The 21,917-nt window shown below is 36.9% G+C and overlaps 1 protein-coding gene across 1 annotated transcript; it reads right to left on the bottom strand.

Annotated features, from left to right (window-relative positions):
* Positions 1-1,678: 1,678 nt before the first annotated feature.
* LOC143550376 (uncharacterized) lies at positions 1,679-3,283 on the bottom strand. Its single transcript, XM_077041035.1, has 3 exons — positions 2,901-3,283; positions 2,585-2,714; positions 1,679-2,477 (listed from the first exon to the last, which is right to left on the bottom strand). The coding sequence occupies exons 1-3, from the start codon at positions 3,034-3,036 to the stop codon at positions 1,679-1,681; spliced, it is 1,065 nt and encodes a 354-aa protein (XP_076897150.1). The 5' UTR covers positions 3,037-3,283.
* Between the last annotated feature and the right edge of the window lie 18,634 nt (positions 3,284-21,917).

The raw sequence follows: 21,917 nt of genomic DNA, 5'->3' as shown, positions 1-21,917 counted from the left end.
TTGGGAGTTCGATAACACAACAGGGAGGCCGTCATACGCTGCAAAAATCAATCTGAGATTCGTGTATTTGATGAGCACAAGCTAATGGGGTTACACATAGAAGATATCAAGAAGCTCTACAATTCACCTCTGAGAACCGTCGAGGACATCGGTCATCGAAACACAGATCGGATAGTTGAAGCCTTCAACAAGTTTGTTAGGAGAGTTGTTGAACTTCCACTACCCGAGGACGGCAGGTTGGATTACGACACCGACGGTTTTCAATACTAAAGACTAGAGGGAGATTGTTAGACCCATTTTGTTTGTTTTAGTCTTTTGCATCGTAATTATATGTATTAGGCTTTAATAGTTCTTTTTGTATGTAATGGCCCAAGGGAAAAATTTGTAATCAAGCCCATTGGGCATAATGGAAATAAAGTAATCTCCCATGCATGCTCCTCCATAAATAGGGAGCATGCCATGAGAAGAACAACCTTTGCCAAAATTATCTAACTCACACATATCTTTCTTTCTCTCTCATCTCTCTCTCTCTAGAACCCAAAATAACATCTCAAGATCCGAGATCACTTAGGTGGCTTAGTGTGATTTTTGCTAGCACTAAGTTAGGTTGATCCAAGATTATTGTTAGATCCACCCGCCACGGGACCTACAATGGACATACCGAGTTATTAGGGTAAATGATTCAATTTGTTGCTTGTAAATCAAGATATAAATGAAAAGGTATTCGAGTGCTATTTATAATTACTAGGGCAGATTTGAGTAAATATTTTAATATACCTTATAAAACGGTATTATTGTTCCTAAAACGTGTTGTTCCGGAAACAAAAACAGGCCCACGCCAGACCATCTCAGGCCTATCATGTGAGAGGTAAATCGGCCTCACTAAGCGGCAAGGCGATTGGCGCTTAGTATCGGTTTCGAACCCACGACCTCTAGGTTATTGTTCCTAGTCTTACGCCCCCTTAACCAACTGAGCTACACAGCATAGTGCTTTTTGATTGGGTTTTGAAATTCAAAAAGAGGTAGCAGCATAACTTGTTGCCCGTTTATCTTCTGTTTTGATGTAATTACTACTTTTTAGCTTAATTAATCTAATATGATATCCTTTTACATGGAAAATGATACTATCTTCAAGCAAAAGCATAATATATCACGTATAATAAAACTAAAAGATGGCAATTTAGAAAATAATTAAGTGTGCTTGTTTAGTTATTTACTGTACAAATTATGCATATTACTGTTAATACACGTACAATCGAAATGACAATGAACTAACTCCCATCAACTTATAGCCAAAATTTAAAGGGAATCTCTTTTAGGGTTCCTAGAAACAAATAAAAATATATGGTGTGACCGACATGCATCTGAGTTAACAATTATTTTATAATCATGACATACCTTTTGCAGAGAGAATAAAAGAGGAATTCACGCATCCCCATATGTCTTGAGCTGTAATATTCCCGTAAACAGTTACTTGTTACCAATGTTGCAACTAAAACATGATACCAAATGAATTCAACAGTTACTGTTACAAACAGTATGAACAAACACAAAAACACTTAGTCCTCAAAACATTTTGTGTAGAAATAAGAATTAAATTCAAACATTTTCCATCAAGAGACACAAATTTAGGGTTTCCATGATCACAACTTCCTTGCCACGTCTTGTAATTCATCAGTTACACTGTTGCTATCTCATCGTCCTTAGTGTGATCTTGTAGTAATGCCCCTTGTTGAAGTGTTCTTTGATAGTTGGACGAAATCATAACATTAGTCGTAGCCGTGTTGCTAATTAGCGAACTCATTTCGCCCCAATCCATGTTATCTTTGCATGTAATAACACTGCTGCTTCCGCTTGTGTTTACTTCACACATATCTCCATACAAGAACTCTAATCCATCAATCTTTTGTGGGTTGGCAGTATAATACATTTCCTCAAACACTGATGGGAAAGTACCACTTTGCTCTTCTTGCATAGGCAATATGTTGTATTGGTTATTTGGCAACATTAAAGAAGTAGACAAAGGAATACTGCATGCAATTAAGTTCTGATCGTTTTGTGATGATGCTTGAAGATCAATCAAATTATTGACAATGGGAATATGTGAGACCATGTTGTTTGACTGATTCACATTATCATCAGAAGCGAATTTCCCTCCAAGAGTGATGAGTAGTTTCCGTATTGATGTATGATCACTCACAAAGCAAGGTTCTTGATTCATGTAGGGCACTTGTGGCATCACCGACAGCTCTGGCATATAAGGATCTTGAGAATTAAGGTTTCCATTGCCACTAACAATTACGGATGATGGAATTTCTGACTGTGATCGAGCTTTCTTCATTAATAAATCTCCCTTTCGGCGATAAATCAGATCTTTTCGCTGTTTACCCAACAGTTTCTTCTTCAGCCTTGTATTCCAGTAGTTCTTTATATCGTTATCGGTTCTTCCCGGCAATTGAGCTGCAATTATAGACCACCTGATCTTGCAAACAACATTTTTTTTGAACATCAAAAACAAAATCAAAACTACCAGTTTCATCAACAAATATATATTTTGTTTCTTGTAAAAATAGGTGCTAATTACCTGCTTCCGATGCTAACATATAGGCTGCAAATTATTCGATCCTCTTCTTCAGAAAAACCTCCATGCTTGATGTTTGGGCGGAGGTAATTCAGCCAACGGAGGCGACAACTCTTCCCACATCTCTTAAGTCCTAATTGTAAGTTCATAGAAAATAAACAAACTTGAAAAACTAAACTTATACGTATTTACTACCAACAAGTCTATCTAAAATACTAGATTCATATTGTTTCAAAAACGTTTAATTTGATTATAAAATGAAAAAGAAAAATAGAAAAACCTAATTCGTGAAGTTATTATAAACATAAACACAATATACCAATTTTCTGAGGCAAAGCAATCCAGTTGCCACCGGTACCATGCTCTTCGATATACGCTTTAAGCTTAGCATCTTCTTCTGGAGCCCATGGACCTTTCTTCACACTGGCTTTGTCACAGCAAGGTGCTCTCCCCATACTTTTCTCCCTCAATTTTCTTGATGAACAATAATATGTTTGTCTCTATATTTCTTTAAGCTTTTTCAGAAATCAGAATTACAAGTGAAGGAACAAGAATTGTAGTCTGTAAAGGAGATCTGCAAAATGGAAGACGATAAACATGTGTTCTTGAGCAGCTATTTAATAATTAAAAAGAAAACTAAATTTTTAATTAGGTGTGGCTTAAAGAATGGAGTAATTAATTGCAAGAATAAGGAATAGGTTTTTTTCTGCTTGTCTTTCATTGTAGAGCATCATTTGTTAAAGGCTCAGGACTGTGATATTTTGGAAGTTTCCATCCTCAAATACTTTAACTTTACTATATATTGACCGGAAATTCTTATATTGTCTAATTGTATATTCCTCATACTTTATTTTAGATTTAAATAAGATTTCATGCTCTGCTTATCTTACAAACATGGATTTTGTAGATTAAATTACATGAATAAAACTATTATAAATTTATAATTTAAAGTGTAATTATTACTTTTAGTCTGTATTACTACAAAACTTTTGAGATTCCTAAGTAATTTTTTAGGGTTTCTGTTAAATAAATTGGTCCTGTTTCTCGTCCTAATTCTGTTTGACGAAAAATACATCTTCTTGAAATGTTAATGCGCAACGTACTTTTTCTCAGAAATTTTTTTAACATACTTTTGGCTAACTTCGTCAAAATGTGTACTCCACCTTGAACTATTTGTGACGGTTAATATGTGACTTATTATGAGGCAGTTTAAGTGATATCGCTATATCAACCATGGTTTTTGAGACGCACCAGCTTTTCTATTGAGATTTTCCTAGCAAAATTCGGTAGCACAGTTAACGGCATATAATTCCGTAGTAGTGTATTAATATGTGCAACTGGAAAACGCACGCAAGGTAGAATTGATAGGATCAGGAACCATACCCAAAAACCAAAACAATGAAAAATTACATTAAAGCATTTCTATACCAAAAAGACCACCTCCTCCAAAACTCCTTTAGCCTATTCTTCAATCATAATAGTTAAAAGATTTCACATCACCTATAATTCGTGTAGTTTTTCATTTCACGCTTCCAAATTCTCCAACCAGTGACATAATTCTTTAAAGTACTTTGATTTTATTAATCTTTACCTTTTTTAGGTTGACCGATAATAATCCCACCAAAAAATTGTTGTCGCTGATCTCACCTTTCACACTATTTGTTTTCGTTGGATACCTATTAAGTTTTTTTCACCCAAAAAAGCTTAACTCCATTAAGTTTTTTTTTTTTCAAATTTCAAACTATTGTTTTAGGGTTTTTATCGGAAGAACGATGATACAAAACTTACCTCAAAACGTTAATCCAAACGACGAGACGGCGCTTCAATTTAGGTGTTTAAACTTCTAATTAAGAAAAATGAAGTCATTTGGAGCACCGCTTTGAGAAAAATTTTACATCAATCGACTCGCATCCTCATTACAATAAAAAAAAACTACAATATCAATTTGAAATTAAGGGGAAAAAAACTTATCAAAATTAAATTTTTTTTTAAACGCGAGTCAACGAAAACAAATAGTGTGAAAGGTGAGACCGATAATAGTAATTTTCAAATGTGGGATTATTATCAGTAAACCTCAACAAAAATAGATTAATAAAATCCAATTTTGCGTTGTTAAATCATTATCGTACGCACATGAAACTACAAACATTAGTTCGGCTACTAAATTGTTTGCACCTAAAAATGTCAAGCAACAAGTTATTTTTACAATATAATAAATAAACTTGTGAAATTTGTAAATTTTATCCAGACGTATATTTTATCGGACAATAATCAAAAATAAAAACTCTGTAAGGTCAATATTTGTGACTTACGATATCAAATTACGAAACCCATTATTTATTCACAGTCAAGATAATAATTAATATCGGCGAGAAATCCGGACATGAGACGAGAACTTCGACTAGCGTTTAACTTCCACAGGAAAGCTTCTAGAATGTTTTTTTTCTTGTTTGGCTATAAATAGGAATCATGTATTTCTTTTTATGTGTGTGTTTTCCATAGTGTAAGTAATCCACCTAAGGGGAGCTCACCTTGGGTGGGTCGGTTCGTTTATGAATATGTCAAATCTTTAACCGACAACGAGATCGTTCACTTATTTTATCTTTATATTATTTGTGTTCGGTCATTTGATTTACCGCACCCGTCTCGAGCACTTATCAAGAACAAAGCCGTTCGTTGTCAGATTCGATTACGGGAACTACAAACTCCAATATCTAGTTTTGTCTTTTAATTTAAATTTCTGCAATATAAGTACACTACCCCACGAAGGGAAAACATTGACTGTCACAGAGTCAAATTAGGTATGTTTTTGCAGAACTTTTCGCAATGTTATAATAAAAAGTTCCTAATATTTTTTTATAGAACAGATATAAAACGAATGTAAAGGAGAACAAGCTAGGGCAATAATTGGTTTCCATTCGTACTTTGTTCTTTTCTTTTTATTTTTGTAATGTTAGTGATGGAGCTTCATGTCAAGACTTGTCAAAATATTCATTGTAACTCGCAAGACCTAGAATAATTTGCACAACTGTTGAAAATCAAGCTCAACTAAATCTAGTGCAAAAGAGGCTATAAGTTGCGGTTATTTTGGCCAAAAGGTGGGAGCCAAGGACCTCACCAAATAGTACGAACCTTTTGCTATTTACAACCACATCTTTTTCCTATTTGTAAGCATACCTAAAGAGGTGGGTATAAGGACCGCACCTTTTGCCTACATGTTTATTTATTTATTTATTTTTCAAAAAACAAAATATACTCAAATTATAAACACAATAAATTTCCATAAAACCAATGAATAGTTTGCAAAAAAAGACTTTCAAATATAAAAAAAGATTATATCGTAATACAAGTATATATATGCATTTAAAAATACAAGTAATATACAATAACGTCTCAAACCTACGTCTTTATTCTTACAACCTGAACTGACGTATTCATTTTTACAACCTGAACTGACGTCCTCATTCTTGCAACCCGAACCGTCATCTTATTCTTGCAACTTGAACCGATGGCTTGATTCTTGCAACCCGGACCGTAGAAATCACCTAACAATAATAACGTTACATTAATGAAATAAAGCTAATTAAATATATGCAAGTATGTTCGGCAAAAAAATAAATGTGTTCGTGTTCGTTTATGTTCATCCGTTATCAATATAAACGAACGGTTCACAACCGTAAATGAACGATATAAATGAGTTTAAATGGTTTGTTTTCGTTTATGGTTGTACAAAGTTAAAAGCACTATATTATCTATTTAACAATTTTAAAAGTAAAAATAAGACATTAATATGCCTCAACAGGTAGATAACAAACTTAAACCATGCATAATTAGTTCATTTTCAAATGTGTTGCTGCCAAAGTTGCAGCGTATATATGTCTAGCATCTAGCATCGTGGAGCTGAAAATATATGAACATAACAGACGACATTAAGAATCAATATGGTGATTGAAGCTGACTGAAGCTGCCTAAACAATGCTGTTGGACTCAAAGCTTCCTATGTTCTTCTGGGGCGAAGCAATCAATACTGCTTGTTTTATCCGGAACTGAGTGATACTAAACAAGCGTATGAAGAAGCCTCCGCAGATCAACTATTTTAAAAAATTTGGATGTCCATGCACCTTGTTTCACACAAATGCCAACTCAGGTCCCAAGTTTGTTGAGATGGCCGATGAGTGTTACTTTGTTGGGTATGCGGCCAACAAAACTTCTTATCGAGTATTTAACAAGAAAGAAGGAGTGATTATGGAGTCATTTAATGTTGACTTGCAAGAGCTTAATCCAACAGGCGCTCACATGGGTCCAAACTGGATCTTTGATTATGACCATCTGTTCAATTTCGTGGTCTCTCTACCCCTCCCGTTACAGCTACACCAGTCTCCACTCCAGCTCCTTAGTCTGTGTTGATTCATGCTATATCAAACAGTTTGGATGATGTTAGTTTATTTGTGGGTCCATCAAACGTAAATGTATTACCACAGCCCCTCGTGTGGATCAAGCAAATCCTATGTCACAGCCAGCAGATATAGCCTGTTGTAATTAATTCAAACTAATGGTTGTTAAATTTAATACCGTTGGAGTTTGTTGAAGAATAAGTCTGCAAGTCAAGAACTCCTGGTCTTTAGTTTTGATAAACGATTATTTCCTGTTTGATAGGATAGTTTGTTTATTGTTGATTTGTTAGGTCCCATTTTGTTTATATTAGTCTTTTGTATTGGTTTTTATGTAATGGGCCGTTTTGGTTATTTAATATGTAATAGGCCCAAGAGAAATAATGGTGTAAAGCCCACTGGGCATTTAATGTGACTTACTTCTCATGCATGCTTCCCTATAAATAGGAAGCATGCCATGAGAATGAAGGAGTTCATTATTGATTAATAGAAAACCTTTTGCAAAACTCTCTTTCTTACTCTCTCCATTTCTATTCGAAAATAACATCTCAAGATCCGAGACCGCTTAGGTGGCTTAGTGTGATTTCCGCTAGCACCAAGCTCGGTTGATCTAAGATTATTATTAGATCCACCCGCGTTAGGACCTACAATTGGTATTAGAGCTTCGGCTCACTAGTTGAGGGTTTTGTATCACAACCTTGGGTTTTGATCTTGAGTAGAAGAAAACAATTGTTCTTGACAAGAAAGTTCACAAAAACCACAAAAATTAAGAAAAATACTAAAACAATCGGCCAAAATCTTCATAAAATGTCTTAGATTGTGTTCTTGGTGAAGAACAACAAGTGTACTAGACTTAGATCCAAAGGTTTTGGGTTTAAAAGTGTTAAAGTTGGTGTTTACGAGTGTGAAAAGTGTTGAATTTAACAAGTCAAAAATTTCGCTTCTCAATCAGTGTACTAACCTTTGACCTAGTACTGACAAGTTAGGTGGAACAGATCCTAAGAAAGATTTCTTCTAGAAAACTGAACTTTTTCGCTTCGCATAGTTTTTCGCATCGCCTGGGGTTTCGCTTCGCCTACTTTTTCGCTTCGCTTGGTGTTTCGCTTCGCTTCATTTTTCACTTCGCTTGGAACTCTTTCGCTTCGCATTACTATTCACTTTTTTGCTTCGCTTGCTTAACCTTTTCGCTTCGCTTGAAAATGTGTTTCGTGCGAAAAAGTTAACTACTTTCAAAATTTAAACTGTTTAAGGGTTATTAAGTGTTTGGGACTACTGAAATCATGACAATGACTGATTCTGAGCTATTGAAGGGTTATTTGCTATTGGAAACCAAGTTTGAACCCCTTGGAAGCCTCCTAAGTTTATAACCTTAGATGACAACTTTGCCGACTTCAAATGGAGGTTCATGAACTACATCTCATTGACTGAAACTGACCTAATGAGATGTTTTGAACAATGTCCTCATATTCCTGTGACTCGCATTGATGCTGGGGAACAACGATTGTTGAAAACTATGTTCTAGCAGACAGAGACTTATTAGCACAAGACAAGAAAGCCTATCTCATTTTAACTGTCTGTCTTTCAAATGAGATCACTAAGACTCTTCGTGAACACACAAGTGCCAAAGGTTTGTGGGAAGCACTTGTTGAGAAGATTGAGGGCAATGCTGAAATTAGGGAAAACAAGAAAGGCCTATTGAAGGAAGAGTTCAATATGTTCAACCATCGACAAGGTGAAGTTGTGTTGGATTTGGTAAAGAGATTTGAGAAGCTGATGGTTAGAGTCAGAGCTGCCAGTGTCAACATAACCAACTCTGAGGTCAATCACAAGTTGATGAATTCGTTGCCCTGCAGTTGGAGTACAAACACAATCACGATCAAGAGAACAACAAATCTGAATGCCATGACAAACAGTGATTTGATTTCTACTATCAAGTCTTTCGAAATGGATGAGCAGATGAGAATGAACAATCATCTAATTTCCCTGAATCAAGCTGGAGTGAGTACTGCTTCCTCTATGCCAACTGCTTTCATAAGCAAAACTCAATAGAATGTGTATCCTGTGACCACTCCTAAGTACTGCCCGAGTGTGCCTTCACAACCAACTGCTTTCATCTCAACCAGCAATCCATCAGACTCTTCAAGTACAAATTCATTTCAAAAGGTAGTCGACAGTGCGGTTTCCTAAGCATTGAAAGCTCAAGTGATCTCCTCATCTTCAAAACCTCAACCAAGCAAACCTTCAAGTTACTGTGAAGCTCTTCCGTTGCTGAATGACTCAAATGTCCCAATAGTTCATGCCTTTCTGTCATGTCATGAAGAATTATTGCAAGGAAATCTATTGCCACCACACTTTGAGACTGGGGATTTGAAAGATATCAATCAGAAGGATCTTGAAAAGTTGGATATAAAGTACCAAATGGCAATGGCTGTGCAAAGAGCCACAAACTTCATGACGACGTATGGAAAGAGAGGAACAGAGGAAGAAAACAGCAAAGTTGCTGGAAAGAGGCATGAAGTGCAGAAGCCAAGCAGCTCAGCTCAAAGTGTTGGGAATCATCCACACAAGGGCAATACAAGTACAAACTCAAAGGCACTTGTCTCCCAATCGGAGGTCCAAACTGGTATGGATTGGGATGATCAATTCCAAGAGCTGCAGAATCCTCTCAACATGGTTGGCATGGCTTTCACAACAAACAATGAAGCTTCTTCGTCTACTGCTGCAAGTTCTGATGCGTCACCCTCTAATGAGGTAAATAAAAATATTTGCTCTCAAGCTTGCGTGAATAAAGTTACATATTATAGATATCTTCAGAACGAAGTTTTGAAAGAAAATGCAAAACTTCGTCAACTAAATGCTGAATATGTTAAGGCTGATAAGATCTATGTTGAAAAGATTAAAACTCATCACGATGATGTTGCAAATCTTAAACTTAAAATCTTTCAAGAAGAGCATAATGTCATCTATTATAAGAACATAATTAATAATTTAAAAGATGAGATTGAAAAGTTGAAACTGGATATTTCTGATAAACGAGAAAAGGAAAAACAAGTTGAAAGATTTGAAGCATCATCTGAACAATTAGATGATCTTATTGGAGCTCAGAGAAGTACTAAAGTTAAATCAGGACTAGGTTATGATTATTCAGCGGTGCCTCCACCAATGAATGATAATTACACTTGCCTACCCCATTTTAGCTATAATACTTCTCCTGATGAAGAGATGGCTTATGGTATTGGTAAAATACCAAAACTAGTGAAATTTGTTCCTGCTGCCTCTTCATCAAAAGCTCAAATTCCATCATCTGATAAGTCTAACGTCAACGTGTCTTGTGTAGCAGGTGATGTAAGTGGTGATTGTGGGAAGGTTAACCAGGGTTGTAAACCAAAAGGAGAGTTAGAACCACATTTTGAGTCTTGTGTGGGTCTAACAAAAATGATTAACAATCCTATCTGTAATAAAGTGTGTGAATCAATGTTAGGAAGCTTAATGTCAGGATCAAAAGCTGTGTTTTGTGAAACATCTGTTGATGACTGTTGTACAAATATTTGTAATGAAAGTGAATGTTCTTCTTCTGATTCAGAATGTGAAACTGTTTTTTATGAAACCATTGAAGTCAAGGTTAATGAACAGACTAGTCAGAGTTGCTCATCAACTGATCATAATGTTGAGAACTTAGTAAAAGAGAAATCCAGATTTGAAAAAGAAAAACCAAGCACCTCCTGTAAATATGTGCCACCAAAGAAAACCTCTTTTTCGCAGTATACAAATTTGAACAATAATGACTATTATTATTCTCAAAAGAAACCTAGACATTCAAAGTATTTTGCTTCAAAATTTTCAAATGTTCATCATTTTAAAGCAGATACAAGTTATAGAAATATTAACCCAACTACATCACGTTATCACACATATCTCAGTGACCAAGATATCTATAGATGCAACCAAAGAAAATGTTGTTTTGTTTGTGGGAATCCGTCTCATTTTGCAAGACATTGAAAAAACTGGCATAAGAAACAAAGAGATCTAAACGGTAAGTTTGGTCAGACATTTTCTAAGTTTCCTACTCAAAATAAGAAAATGCCTAACCAAACTTACACTTCAGCCAGTGAGACAGATTTAAGACCTAAAAGAACTAAAATGCCCAAGAAACCTTTCTGGCTAACCCAAAGAGAAAGGAAGATGTTAGCTAAGGGATCAGAAGCTGAAAAGCCCAAGGACCCTTCAAAAGTTTTCTCAAAGGCAAATCAAGAAGATTTTGTGGTTAAACCTAAACCAAAATGAAGGCAATCAAGAAAACCATTTTAAAACCGAGGAAATCATAATTCAAGTTTCTTGAGGAATTGCTCTTCAGATTCTGACTCACCAAAAAATTACATTTTCATAAATCATAAAATTAAACTTGGTGATTTTGTGTTTAATTTTCCCGAGACAAGTACGTCTCGGGAAACCCTCCACTAACTGGTTGTTCGTGTGTGTAGGGTCTGCCAGGACGGCCTGTCAACAGTATTTGGTAGTTGGACAGTGGCTGCACCCGACACATGACAGGAGACGAGTCCCTATTGTTAGACATCAAATCATTCGATGGTGGAACAGCTCAACCACAACCTGCTCAGTGTGTCTCAAATCTGTGATAAGAAATTCTCAATCCAATTTATAAAAATTGAATGTCTCATTCTAAAACCAGGTTTTAAGATCCCTGAAGAGTGGATCATGTTGCGTACTCCGAGGCATAATGATGCCTACATTCTGGACATGAGAAGTAATTATTCCATTCGTTCTGCTTCTTGCTTGATGCCAAGGCCTCGGAGAACGATTCATCATTATGGCATCGACGTTTGGGTCACGTCAACTTTAAGAACTTGACTAAGTTAGTTAAAGGTAACCATGTGAGGGGTTTACCAGTAAAATCTTTTCACTGTGCTGAAAAGTGTTTATGTTGCTCTAATGCAAACAGCACAAACTCCCTCATAGACCCAAAACCGTCAATTCTGTAAATTCCACTCTTCAGTTGTTGCACATGGATCTTTTCTGTCCAATTCAACCAATGGCAATAGGTCGAAAAGCCTATTGTCAGGTTATTATTGATGACTTTTCACGTTTCAGTTGGACATTTCTGTTAGGGCACAAGGACGAGACATCACAATTTCTTCTCAGGTTTATCGTGTTGGATGAGAATCAAACTGATAAGAAGGTGAAGTGTATCAGAAGTGACAACGGCACAGAGTTCTGCAACATGGTGGTGAATGAATTTTGTCACAAGGAAATTGTTCATCAACTCAGCGCACCTTACACTCCCGAACAAAACGGGGTGGCTGAAAGGAGGAACCGTACGTTGGTTGAAGCCGCTAGAACAATGCTCTCATATTCCAAACTACCATTGATTTTTTGGGGTGAAGCCATCAACGCTGCTTGCTTTACCCGGAATCGTGTGCTTCTGATAAAAAGATTGAACAAGACTCTGTATGAAGTCTTCTATGGAACGAAGCCAAGGGTAAATTTCTTCAGAATGTTTGGATGTCCCTGTACCATACTCCAAACAAATGTTGGAACAACCTCCAAGTTTGCTGAAACGGCGGATGAGTGCTATTTTGTTGGTTATGCTACTGACAAATGTGCTTATTGGGTCTACAACAAGAAATCTAGGGTAATCTTGGAGTCTTCCAACATTTATTGGCAAGAATTGAACCCTACTGATACGCACAATGGTCCAGACTGGATGTTTGATTATGAAAGTTTGTTTAAGCAGTTTCGTGGAATGTACATGACACCCGCTGTACCAATGGTTTCCCCTGTTGTTCCTCCACCGGTTCAACCTGCTGATGATCAGTCTATCCGGATGCATGCTGTTTTGAAAGATCTTAGACATGTTGACATAGCTGCTGCTGCACCCATACTTAATATACAACCCGTGGCGAATCAACCAGCCCCGGTTAATGATGAGCAGCCCTTTGCCGACACCACTAAAATGCCAGTTGTTGAAGACATGACTGATTCAGGTTCTGATTCATAAGTGTCAGCAGACAACAATCAAAATGTTCAAGTCGATCAAGCAGAGCCACCTCCTGCAGAACCAAGTGTAGTGGAATCTGTCCCCACACCTCCCTTAGAAGAAGACAATCAAGGACCTGCAATGGAGGTCAATGCATCAAATGTGCAAGTTGAACCATGTCCGAATGATGCTTCTGATAACACCAACACAAACTCAGTTCCAGCAGTAGTTGTCCCATTCTATGACAACCTATGGGAAGGTCCCATTGCTCCAGAACACTTGGTCGAACCGCAAGAAGGTGAAATTGATCCTCAACCAAGTGCTTTTGTCCCTACGACCACTGTTTCTCATCCCATAGAGAGCCTGACAATCCAGCTTGAGGCCACACCAGTTGAGCATGTCGACATAATTCCTCAGCTACCAATTCATCGTCGACATCCGACTGAGAACATCATTGGAGATCCGTCCGCTGGCATCCAATCACGTAGTACTTCCGGTAACATTAATAGATGTCTTTTTGCTTGTTTAATTTCATAGGTAGAACCCAAGGACTACAAGGTTGCACTGAAAGAGAACTCCTGGGTTGAAGCCATGCAAGAAGAGCTGTTACAATTCTAGAAGCTGAATGTTTGGAGGCTAGTGAAGAAACCAGAAAATAAGAAACCGATTGGAACGAAATGGGTGTTCCGAAATAAGAAAGATGACAAGGGGGTAATCATTAGAAATAAAGCCCGGCTTATTGTGCAAGGTTTTTGGCAATGTGAAGGTCTTGATTACGATGAAGCCTATGCACCGGTAGCCAGACTAGAAGCAATTCGCATATTTCTGGCATACGCCTCGTACATGAACTTCAAAGTGTTTCAAATGGATGTGAAGACTGCTTTCTTGTACGGGAAAGTAAAGGAAGAGATCTACGTCAGTCAACCGCCAGGTTTCGAAGATCCAAGTCATCCTGATCATGTTTACCGTCTTGACAAAGCACTTTAAGGTCTTCACCAAGCACCTCGTGCATGGTATGCCACCCTGGCCGATCATTTAGTGAAGAATGGATACAAGAGAGGAATCGTTGATCAAACTCTCTTTGTTAAGACGGTCAAGGATGATCTGATTCTGGTACAAGTTTATGTTGATGACATTATCTTCGGGTCCACGAATGAGGATCTGTGCAAGGAGTTCTCTGAGGTTATGCAACAACAATTTGAAATGAGTTCCTTAGGGGATATGACTTTCTTCCTCGGCTTACAAGTTGAGCAAAAGAAGGACGGGACTTTAACACACCAGGAGAAGTACGTTCACGACATTGTTCAGAAATTTGGTTTCAAGGACTCAACATCTTTCATGACTCCAATCGCTACGCGATCTATTCTCGCTCCTGATCCATCGGGAAAACCAGTCGATCAACACCTTTACAGGTCAATGGTTGGTTCCCTGATGTATCTCACTGCAGGCTGACCGGACATCATGTTCCCTATTTGTCAGTGTGCCAGATATCAGTCTGACCCGAGAGAATCCCACATGACGGCTATCAAGCGTATTTTAAGATACTTGAAGGGTAGACCACGTTTGGGTCTTTAGTATCCAAAGGAGTCACCCTTGGAACTTCACTCTTATACTGACAGTGATTATGGAGGATGCAACTTGGACAGAAAGTCAACATCCGGTGGATGTCAATTCCTGGGAGATCGGTTGATCTCGTGAATACTCGCGATGTTTTGACCTTATCGCAAGATAGGCTGACCCTATATAAATGGGAAACCTAAAATATCTTTCACTATTCACCAACACTTTTACTTTTCACTCTCTCTCTCTCTTCTCTTTCATCCTTTCATCCTTCAAACCCTAAACCTTCAAATCTTCAACAATCCGGCCTACTCATTATCCATCGTGCCTTTGAATCCATATTATCCTCCATCGGTATAACTTCATAAAAACCTCGTTTCCTCCGATTCTTCCTTGTTTCTGGGTTCGCATGGATCGAGACGGCGGTAATTATGAACCGTCGGCTAAGATCGAGTTTATCATCATTTTGTATTAGTTTAGATTTGATTTTGTACAGTTTGCAGTTATAGGGTTTGTTCATGGGTTCTGGGGTTAAATTGACCAGGTAAACCAAAGTGTTTCAGGTTCAAACTTTCCAGAAACCCAATTCAGGTCTAGGCGACTTAGATGAAAAGTCAGAAAACCAAAACTTGGGCTAAGGAACTTTTTCGCATGAGAAGGCTTTTCCGCTTCACTTAGCCATGCGAAGCGAAATACTTGTATGTTTCTCTTTGCTTGTTGATGCGAAGCGAAATGCTTCCTCGTTTTGCTTCGCCTGGTCATGCGAAGCGAAATACTTTTGTTTCGCTTCGCTTGTTCATGCGAAGCGAATTGCACCCTCGTTTCGCTTCGCCTGGTCATGCGAAGCGAAAAAAAACGTAGTTTCGCTTCGCCTGATCATGCGATGTGAAATATTTTTTAGTTTCGCTTCACATCCCATGTGAAGCGAAATGAGCTTCATGCGAAAAACTTACACTTAGCAAATTTTTGAGAATTTGAGACTGATGACTACTGGACTGTTGGACTGTTTAGACTTTTAGGTCCCATTTTGTTTATATTAGTCTTTTGTATTTGTTTTTATGTAATGGGCCGTTTTGGTTATTTAATATGTAATAGGCCCAAGAGAAATAATGTTGTTAAACCCATTGGGCATTTGATGTGACTTACTTCTCATGCATGCTTCCCTATAAATAGGAAGCATGCCATGAGAAATGAAGGAGTTCATTATTGATTAATAGAAAACCTTTTGCAAAACTCTCTTTCTTACTCTCTCCATTTCTATCCGAAAATAACATCTCAAGATCCGAGACCGCTTAGGTGGCTTAGTGTGATTTCCGCAAGCACTAAGCTCGGTTGATCCAAGATTATTGTTAGATCCACCCGCGTTGGGACCTACATGATTAAGTCTTTTGTTTACGTTGTATGTTTGCCTATTTAAGGCTTTTGATTATTCAATGAAAGTATCCCCAATCATTCGACTACTTCTGTAATTAATTAAACTGATCCAACAGTGTGGCATCACAGCCTGGTTGCATCTGATATCTTTGATCGTGTTCTTGTGAAGCTTTTCAAAGAGAGACTATTATCAAGTATCTACTGTCCGTGCTACTCCTTCTAATGGCAGACAAACCGGTGGTCTACCTTCCACTCAATTGCCGATCTTCAAGGGAGACGGCTACGTATTTTGGAAAATTTGTATGAAAACTATTTTAATATCATAAGATCTCAGGGATTTTGTGGAACTGGATACAATGACGCAGATGCGGATTGGGAAGGGTTACGAGAGAATAGAAAAAAGGATGCAAAAGCCTTGTCACTGATTCAATCCGCTATACATGATGAGATCGTCTCTCGAATTGCAGGAGCCTCCATGTCCAAGCAAACCTAGACACTCCTGCAAAACGAATATCAGGGTGATTCGAAGGTCCAAATGGAATTTGAAACAATTCAAATGAAAGAAGGAGAGCCGGTGGTAGATTTTTAGTCAAAAGTCATGAAGATTGTCAATTAGAAACGTTCTTATGGAGAAGTTGTAACCGATCAAACAGTTGTTGAGAAAGTTCTTCGAAGTTTACCGGCCCAATGGGATCATGTTGTTGCTACAATTGAAGAGTCCAAAGACCTAAGCAGGCTTTCACATGATCAATTAATGGGGTCATTGCAAGCCCAAGAAACTAAGGTTAATCGAGGTGTCCAGACTCCTGTTGAAGAATATGTGCTTCAGGAAAAATCAGAAGATAATGTTGGTCTCTTTGTACGAGGGAGAGGTCGTGCGTCTTTTAGAAGCCGTGGATGAGGCCGTGGTAGGGGATCTGGACGAGGTAAAGTGTGACATTTGAGACAAAACCAGGTACACCTTAGTACGTATTTCTCGATTAAGCAATTAAACGCTTATTACGTAACGAACGAACGATTAATCGAACAGGTCCGGTTATGACCCGGATATCTTGGGGGGGGCATCTATAAGTGATATACGATTAATATAAGCAATATTGGTATTATGGGCTTAGTTCGATAGCAAACAAGTTAGACGAAACATACTCGTTTAACTACCCGCTATAGATTTAAACGCGACAGATAGTTACAAACCAAGCACTGTATCATCCGTTAAGCCGAAAAAGACTTACCAAACACTTATTTGAATTGTTTTAAGCGATCCGTGAAAATATTTTCAATTTTCACAAACGTTTAGTATGTTTTTATAAATTTATATAAAAATAGCCAAAAAACACTCGTTTTCGCGCTGTTTGTCATACCCGATATATTTTTCGTGCCAAAAACCGAACCCGAAGTAATTTGGACTTGGCATTTCATGTTTGGGCACTTAAATCAAGAAAAATGGACAAAAATAAGTGTAAGGGGGGCCCATGAGTTCTGTACGCTAAATAGGAACCCCCCCCCCCCCTTTGGTTTTCTTTTTTTACATTATGTTTGTAAGATATTTTGCACATAAAATTCTGGCCAATTCTGGAAGCTTAACTTCTGCTCTTGCCAAAACTCAAGAAAATCGTAAGTATTGTGATAATTTTAATCAATTACTAACTTGTTTAAACATGTTTAATTGCATATACAAATAGTTTGATTACCAAAAATCACTTCTAACCATGTAAAATTCCTAAAAATTGATCAAAAACATGGTTTGATCATATACATGGTTAGAAACCTGGTTTGATAGTTTTTTGGCCATAAACATGGATTAGAGGGTTTAAACAGCGTTTTTACGTTTCAAAAGTTCGGTTTTATACCCTAACCGAAACCCAAGTTAAGGGGCTGTTTTGTTAATGAAACTTACTTGATTCGTGATATAGGACCTGTATCTAGCTTTCATAGGAGCACAAGAACCCTAAAACTTGATTAGAAGGGGGAAAACAAACCAAAACCGCTAAGGTAATACCGAATTACTCGATTATGGGCTGTTTAGGATTCGATTGTGATGTGAACATTTTTAGGTCATGAAATTATGCAAGGAGATCAGGGACCATATCATTGAGTCCCTGTTCATATTTGGTAATATTTCGACCATCCAAGAATATTTGGCGAATTTATTACTGAATTAAGACGTTAATTTGGGAAAAATAGTTAAAATTCATGAAAAATTATGAAATTTTGTGGGCAACTCAGATTTAGTATATTTTGATCACATATGAAATTTGGGAGCATTTGAAGAAGCCTAAGTAATTTTGTTCATTTGCGTTTATTTGAATTTTCATTGCCTTTTTTAGCTCGAAAATGATATTTGGAAAGATTGTTAGAGTTTGGGATTTTTCTAGGTTGTTTTGGAACATATTCTAATCACTCAAAATTTTTGGTGGAATTTTTGGAGATCGTTTGGTATAAACGAACGATTTTCGGGCTAAATATAGCAGATAAAATGAATTTTTATTAATTAATAATTCAGTAAATAATTCCAAAATTATTTTTTTAAATATCTAAATATTTTAATTTATAAGTGTCTAAATTTACATAATTTAAGGACTAACGGATAATTAATTGTACTAATTTAAAGATTAAACAAGTTCAATTCTTATAAAAACCGACGAGTTCGTGATTAACGAACCTGCGGGAATATCATAACACCAAGAGTGATAAAAAATCATATTTTTGGATTAATTAAGTAAAAACGAACATTTTTATGAGAAACCTGGACAATCTGGATAGATTGTGCGCGTTTCTGCTCAAATCAAACTGAATAAACGGAAACCGGCCCCGTAGCGAATCCGGAACCCCAATGTGTGATATTTCTTTATAACTTAATCACTTTATCGACCAACACATTTAACAAAGCTTACTTCCCCATAACTGTTTTCTGAACGCATAAACGAACAACTTGGCCCATCTGGGAAAACGGGGAAACTGAGCCAAGTTCGGTGTTAAGTATTAACCATTGTACAACATCACAATCTAAGCCTATTGACACTTTCTGGGCATACCAGCTATACCCAGATTATATATGTAGCCCAGTTTAGTATTGAGATTATAATAATATTAAAATATTAATATTATTATAGTATTAATTATAGGGACCAGCGATTACGAGTCAAGCAAAACCTGAACTGTCGCGCTACTTAATACTGATTAAACTGTGAGTTTCATGACCCCACTTTTTAAACTGCTTTTACGAACTTTTGTGTTGAAAAACATGATACGTATCTATATATATTCTGAAATGTTTGATGATGACAATTATCTAAGTGCTAACACACGAAAGTTCCCACGAACACAGTGATTAACTTCGAGCCGGTGGCTTGTGAATAGTACTATTGGTTTGACAAACCCAGGCGGGGCCAGCACGGTTTTCTGAGACATTATCCCGTTTGCACATGACCATAATTATATAAACACGCTATGTAGTGTTAGACATAGCTACTCGGGGCATGTTGTGGACGGAAAAGGGGCCACAGTGGTTGATTGAGCATGGGAAATGGATGCACGCAGCACAGACAGTCAAGGCTTCACTGTAGCTTAGCATAATTACATTAAAAACATACAAACAAACGGACTTGTGAACGTACATGCATACATACTTGCATATTTACAAACTGTGATTGTTGTATGCATAAATGATTTATTAAAACCCGTGAAACTCACCAACTATTTGTAGTTGACCCTCTTTAACATGTTTTTTAGGTACTGGATTGGATTAGAAAGTCAATGTGCTACGTGTTTGACTTGCGATCAATGCTGGGTGAATTGATGCAAGTGTGCTAATAGGAAGTAAAGCCGCTTAACAGGCTGGATTTAGTTTGTATCACCTAGTTGTAAACAAAGTTAGATCGATGTAAAATATTGTAAACTAGTTTGTATTTTTCTTTATAAACAATGTGGTTGATACCAAAGGTGTCTGTTACATTTCCGTTTTACGCTTCCGCAAATCGCTTAACGGGTTGTGACAAAAGTTGGTATTAGAGCCATTGGTTATAAAGGATTAGGTTATCCCTTAGGATGCCTAAAATATAACCGTAGGCTCGATTAACTCTGATAAAATAAATAATAATTTAATATGATATATTGATGGATGCCAGGATAAACTTGTAGGGCAAGTGAGTTATTGTGGTCCGGAATATAATAACAGACTTGCTTGTACGAGGGAATTCGGGGAGAAATCGCGGGACATACCAATAGGTAAAAATGGCAACATATGTGTATAAAAGAGGTAATGTTGAGTATGTATACATATATAACACGCATACGTGCTTATCTGGAACAAGGTGTACGAATACGTGTACGTAATGTATTGTCGATAATACTAAGCCTCCGTGTAACGAATATTATTAAAAATAATATTATATTTTATCATAGTTAATATTGTACCTAACCATAACAAATAAAATATTTTATTTGGCCTTAAATAATGATATTCTTTATTCTGATCCTATCATCAAAAAAAAAAATCTTTATAACAAATTGTTGAACCGAAAGATGTTGAAATCGGTAGTCTCATATCAGATGAAGAACTGATGCTGCCTGTAAACGGGAATGCAAGGACGTTCTAGCGATTTCAAATTAAACCTAGTTGTATGATTGAATCACAGACCGAGCGTAAATTAAGGCCCAGAAAGGAACTATGGAAGGTATGATATACGTACGTCCATCTCAAGGGAACACGACACTTCTCGATTCGGGCCTAATCTTTATCTCACATACCAGTTTCTAACAGTAAATTGAGCTGTTTTCTAGTTATCTATCCACTTCCCTCATTCAAGGATAAACACTATTCCTAGGAAAATACCTATTGGCGAGTTCAATTTATGAAATTAAAAAATATAATAAGTACTTTATGAAATCCTCGATATATAATAGACCGTAATCACCCGTATAAACTACTTATCAGCTATAGTTCAAAAGTTTTCCATATCATCTGTACAACCATCCCTGCTAGATCCACCTAATCGAAAAATTCATCAATTCATCTGTGTACGAGTATCTCCAAACACTCCTACATTGTTGCCACTCCGATAGATTTATCGTAGAAGAGAAACCTAACGCTTGCAGACCAATTCTGTGTCTTGGATTGTAGAGAACATACTTATTGCCAACTAATAAATCACCACTTTTGGTAAACCCAGCATGCTTACGGGTACTGAATAATTTGATGAAAGAATATTCTGTAGTTATATTTAATAACATCCAAAGGTCAAGGAAAATATACAAATGCCTCCCAATTACAACATACTGTTTAAACTCATAACGAACAAATGCCTACTTACGGGAGAGACATGATAAAACAGTTACCAAATGGTGGGATTACATCTGAATAATTATTGTACAAGTTGTGAACTATTCGTGATTGTTATAATGTGTGCTCATATAGACAAGGATAGTATGACACTGTTGTGTATAGTTTCGATACCCCATGTAAGCATATGGTAGTGTGCTATGCTGATATGAGAGACGATTTGGATCTAATAATACGAGCATTAACCCTTACCGGGTTAAAATTACTTGTCACGGGATGATAACTTTCGATATATACATGCAAACGACGGCCTTATTAGGCTAAATCTATGTATTATCCTTGGTATATGGGTACAGGATTCGATGTGTGTGATACTATGTGCTATTTGAAATGCTTAAGTATTAGTTAATGTAATTCATTGTGCAATGAGTATAGGGCGAGTTACTATCAAGTGAAGTATAGTTGTTTATCATTATAGAATGGCTCCGAAGAAAACAAACACGTGATTTGAGGCAGTTGTGGCCGAAATGATTGCTCGACAACTGCAGATAGTAACACTAACAATCGCAGCCGGCATTAATACGACAATGGTTACAAATTAAATGCCAAACACTAATACGGTCGCAAATATGATTTCGCCGCCTAATACTAATACAGTTACAAATGTTATTTTTATGATAAACACAAACATTGTCACGAATAATACTCCCCCATTGGGCAATAATGCTACTACCGATA

Source organism: Bidens hawaiensis, unplaced genomic scaffold, assembly GCF_021521415.1.
Source record: "Bidens hawaiensis isolate Kalapana, Puna unplaced genomic scaffold, B.hawaiensis_p1.1 tig00016035_1, whole genome shotgun sequence".
Taxonomy (NCBI): Eukaryota; Viridiplantae; Streptophyta; class Magnoliopsida; order Asterales; family Asteraceae; genus Bidens; species Bidens hawaiensis.
The sequence above is the reverse complement of the archived record's forward strand: the minus strand, read 5'-3'. Positions and strand labels throughout refer to the sequence as shown.